General features: G+C 42.4%; 1 protein-coding gene across 1 annotated transcript; it reads left to right on the top strand.

Moving 5' to 3' along the window:
* Window positions 1-3,245: 3,245 nt before the first annotated feature.
* Window positions 3,246-4,217, top strand: LOC117349605 (olfactory receptor 6M1-like). Its single transcript, XM_033923196.1, has one exon. It carries the CDS (start codon window positions 3,246-3,248, stop codon window positions 4,215-4,217), a length of 972 nt encoding a protein of 323 aa, XP_033779087.1.
* Window positions 4,218-5,239: the final 1,022 nt, after the last annotated feature.

The raw sequence follows: 5,239 nt of genomic DNA, 5'->3' as shown, positions 1-5,239 counted from the left end.
AATTCTTTGGATATTTCTGACATGGAGCAATACTTCCCCGAGGTCTAAACTGTCTGCTAGGTGAAAAGTTTTTGAGGAAACTATTCGTACTTGTAGAACTTTTCCACCATCCTTAAAGCTGATGCTCTCAACCTCATTCCTGTCTAGGAAAATGGTTAAAACTTTGATTTTCCAGAAATGTTAGTTAGATGGTTAATTCAGGAAGATTTTTATGAGATAATGTTTTTCCAGTTTTGTTTTGGTAATTGATGAAATTAGGGAGATATTATTTTTATGATATAGTTTATGATATAATTTGTTTTTATTTGTTATTATTGTCTGTGATATTGTTTTAATTATGCATGTTGATACTGTAACTCACTCAGAATTGTTGGATGTTTGCGAGTAATACATTTTTAAAATAAATAAATGTCCATCTTTCAAGTTTTCTTCATTCTCTGGTTCACCCTCTTTCTTGATCTCTCTCTCTGTTTATCAAATGATCTGACTGTGCATACATCTATTGTAAGTAAGTCTGTCTGTCTCTTATTAATTATAACACCCATACATGAAAGAGCTATGTCATAAAAATATTGTGAACCTAAGCTGGAAACAGAAAAGAGAGAGAGACCTATTTATTTATTAAAAAAATTTATAGTTCACATATCCTGCAATTCTAGGCGAGGAAAGGGTAGAGAGACATGATCAGACCTTGAGATCAATGTCTTCCTGATTTCCATGGAGTTTTCTCATACTTGAGAATAAAAAGTAGGTACCTGCATTCCCAGAGACCCTCATCTTTGATGAGAGCTAAACTAAGATGCACGATGAGTAAGAAAGGCACTGTGAGAATGGGAGGGTTCATATTTTATCATTCATCTCTTCAAATAAAAATATTGGACCTAATATTTAAAAAATAGCTCTTAAATTTTGGATCCTAAGTTAGACCCACGTAAGAGACTGAATGCTAGGATCTAAATAAGGGAAAACAGGTTGCCCTATCCCCTGATTCTAGTACCCTGTCCTTCCCTTTCCTAAACCTGATACCCCTTGTTTCCCTCCAAAGAGAAATAGATCCCCTAACAAACCTCCCCACACACCCTCTGGCCTACCCGTAAGATCCCTGGTAGAATAGAAGTTCGACCAAAAGGAACAATGCCCTAATTTCAGTCATACATTTCAGCATAAATTTTCTGCTGAAAATTCACTATACTTAAGTATAGGCCGTACTTCACATAGTTGATGCTCCTAACTTTGAGAGTTAGACTCTTAAATTGGTGTCTTTGAAAATCTACTAAAGCTGAGTTCATAAATATATTTGTGTCATGAAAGGTAGGTATGTGCACATGCGTGCACGCATACATGTGTGCATGTGCGTATGCGTGCATGTATGTTGGGAAGATTCTGCATCTGAAACTCAATGTGTGTAGGTGAGAAATAGAATTGTCATTGGAGTAGTAAAGTACATGGGTTTTCTGAGTGGTATATGTGTGAGAAGATGGAGAAGTGTGTGGATATGTGTAGGAAGGAGATGGAGATGAATGTCAGTGTATGTGTAAGTCTGTTAGAGACGATAGAAGAATATGTATGTGTTTAGGCAGTGAATATACATAGATATTTAAGTATGTGTTAGGTGCAGGAACAGGATGTATGTGGGTGAGAAGTGTATGTCTCCTTGATCGAGGCCTATACGTCAAACTCCCAGCCCTTCCACTCTCTACTCTATCTCCCTGCTCCCTCCAAACTTCTAAACCCCCCAAGCTTCATTCCTCTACCCCAATCCCTCTTTCCTTTCCTCATATTTACCTCCTCTTCCCCTTCTTTTCCTCAATGCCCTCCTTTCCCTCTCCTGCTGACCTCTCATTGCTCATAGCCTCTGTCCTACCTTTCTACCCCTCCACTTCCTGTAGCTTCCCTTCTCCTAGTGGACATCTTGTATATTATCATTAGTGGCCAGACTGCTAAATAAGAATTACACATATGGTTCTGTGTAGTTGTGATTGTACAAAATTACATGTGTTATTGCATAACAGGCCTGATTCTATAAATAGCGCCTAACCACTCCTGTCTTCTAGGCACTGCACCATGTGGTTGTCAATCAACCACTAGGCATCCTTTGTAGAATCACAACTAGCAGTTGCATCCTTAGCAGTTGCTAGGCATCACTGAGCCTGTGGTGCAATAAGGCGGGGGGGGGGGAGAATTTTGCCCTGGGCATCGTCTTGGTGGTAGCATCAGCACCCATCCTCCTCTCCACCCCCACTACCAAGCACGTGTGCTTCTTCCCTTCCCTCATACCTTTTTACGTTCCTGGCACACACAGCAACCCCAACCTGCTGCTCGCGCCAGCGTTGGCTCTTTCTCGCGCCTAGGAAGTGATGTTGTAGGAAGAGCCGACGCTGGCATGAGCAGCAGGTTGGGGTTGCTGCTTGTGCTAGGAATGTTAAAAAGGTATGGGAAGGGAAGGGGCACATGCACACACGCAAGAGGAGAGGGCGCGGAAGAAGTAGATGGCGGGGTGGGGTGAAGAGGGCGGGGAGGGGCACCTATCACCCTCACTATGCCACTGGCTCTGGCATATTAGGCCATCTAATTTACCAGCGCCTAACTCGCAAGCCTAGCAGCACCTAAGTTTACTATGCCTATTCTCCGCCCCTAACCACACCTACTTTTCAGGTGCCTCAACTTAGGTGTTGCTAAACGTCACGCTGATATCTATGCTCAACCTTAATCAGATTTTAATAGTATGGTTAATTACCATGCCATTTAACCAATAAAAAAACCAATTGAGTTGCAAGCAAATTTTAATTTGGCATCGCTAGGCATCCGCAATCAGGATACCTAGTGGCGCCTAACCTGGGCGCCATGTATAGGATCGTGCCCAACATGCTTTCTCCCCACCCCTAGAAATACCTTCAAACAGTGTGTGTAAAATTATGCACATTGCAGAACACACACGTCAGGGGCGATTTTCAAGCCCTCATTTCCATGGGCAAAGTGAAAATGGACTTTGAAAATGAGGCCCTCCATGTCTAAATTCCAATTCAGGTGTCCCACTGCTGGTCTTTGAAAATGAGTTTCTAAAATGTTCTTAGAAGGACTTGTGGGTGTGAGATTCAGAAGATCAGGAGAGAAGCTACATTTTCCGTGGAGACTGAACTCTGAGTGGCCTGTGATTTTAGCATAGAATAAGCTCATGCCCCATTAATTTGTTCCTTTATCCATTTCCTTCTAAGCTTTGGGCCCCTAAGAAAGAAAAAAGAGAGATGGGCACTGGCAACTGGACTCGTGTGGAAGAATTCATCTTCATAGGATTTTCCCTCTCCCTGGCACAACAGATTGTATTGTTTACATTTGTTTTAGCCACCTACATTCTAACCATCACTGGGGACCTGATTATTATTGCCCTAGTGAAAGTAGATATCGCCCTCCACACACCCATGTACTATTTTGTCTCCAACCTCTGCTTCTTGGGAATCAGCTACACCTCCACTACTCTTCCCAAGATGCTCAGAGACCTGCTGGCAGAGAACAAGTCCATCTGTGTCCTCTGTTGCTTCACCCAGTTCTATTTCTTCTTTGTTTTGGGAGCTATTGAGCATTTGCTCCTTACAGTGATGGCTGCAGATCGCTACATGGCCATTTGCAACCCACTGCGTTATTTAGCCATCATGAGTCAGGATGTCTGCAGCAGGCTGGCCATTGGGTGCTGGGTTTCCTGTGGCATGGCTCTCATGATCCCAACCATCGGCCTGTTCCAGATTTCCTTTTGCGGCCCCAACAGGATCAACCATTTCTTCTGTGATTTCACCCCCTTGCTGAAGCTGGCCTGCTCAGACACGGCTCTCACTGACGTTGTGTTCCACATCCTCTCGTGGTCTGTGATCATCATCTGTGTTGCTCTCATTGCGGTGTCTTATTTTTTCATCATCTCGACAATACTGAAGATTCCCTCAACCACCGGGCGTAAGAAAGCCTTCTCCACCTGTGCCGCCCACTTCATGGTGGTCCTCATATACTTCAGCACTATCACCTTCATCTACCTACGGACAAATACTAATGATTCATATAACTCTGACAAAGTGGCATCTCTCTTCTACTGTGCGGTGACCCCTCTGTTGAACCCCATCATCTATGGCTTCAGGAACAAAGAGGTTAAGGAGGCATTAAAGAGAACTTTGGATAAAGTCAAGAATTCATTCTCTGACTTTCTGATTGGGAAGAAAAATGTTTCTTAAAAACAAATGCAGACAAATATATTTTGAGGTTTTAGTGTAGATAGTTCTCTTGAGTTTGGAGGGATCCAGTTTGCAAGAATCAAAATGCTGCTGACAAAACTTTTTATTTATTGCACCTGCTTGGATCTGTTGTTGAAGTGGCATATTAAATTTTAATAAACATATATATAATCTAACATATAATGGAGCTCATTTTCAAAAAAGAAAAATGTCCCAAAAGAGGCATAACGGAGCAGATAAACATTATTCTTGTCAAACTCTTCCAATTCGCTATTTTTGAAACCTATATTCAAGACGGATATCTATGCTGTTGATCAGTAGTTTGTCTAAACTTCAAAGGGCATGTTAAAGGCATGGTGTGGATGAGACTAGGGCGGGCTTAAAACTTGGACGTTTTTCTGACATAATCGAACATTTAAGAAAAAGTCCAGGTACAATATGGACATTTGGGGCTGCTTTTAATAATGAATAAATGCCAAAAAGGTGCCCACTCTGACCAAATTACCCCTACACTTCCCCAGTGGTCACGGACCCTGTCCCAACCTACAAATAAAACAGTACATTCCTGCCTGTATGACAGCTTCAAATGTTATGGCCACTCCTAGCAGAGCAGAAAGCAGGTTCTTGGAGTAGCCTAATAGGCAGTGCAGTGAACCATAGAGATGGAGACCCAGGTACATATCCCACTCTTAACTACTACACTTATGGTGGAATGTGTCAGCCTTCCAAAATTCATCCAAATCCCACTGTACCTATGTATAGGAGACACATGCAGGCATATGAGTTATTTGTGTGGTGTACAGTTGGGTCCAGTAGGTTTTGGAAGGCTCACCATACACCATAAGGGGGTTATGGTGAAATGTGTATCTGGGACTTTTTATATGAAGTTCACTGCAGCGCCCCCTAAGGTGCCCCACAGTTCTGCTGGGATGTCTATGTGGCTAGTATATTACAAATGCTGGCCTCTTCTTCATCCCAGTGACTTGTTCTGTGCATTTTTCATTTGGGCGTGTTTTTTTCAG

Source organism: Geotrypetes seraphini, chromosome 16 (genome assembly GCF_902459505.1).
Source record: "Geotrypetes seraphini chromosome 16, aGeoSer1.1, whole genome shotgun sequence".
NCBI lineage: Eukaryota > Metazoa > Chordata > Amphibia > Gymnophiona > Dermophiidae > Geotrypetes > Geotrypetes seraphini.
The sequence above is the reverse complement of the archived record's forward strand: the minus strand, read 5'-3'. Positions and strand labels throughout refer to the sequence as shown.

What these genes read in the sequence shown, in the direction of transcription:
- LOC117349605 (XM_033923196.1), top strand. Translation starts at nt 3,246, where the DNA reads ATGGGCACTGGCAACTGGACTCGTGTGGAAGAATTCATCTTCATAGGA.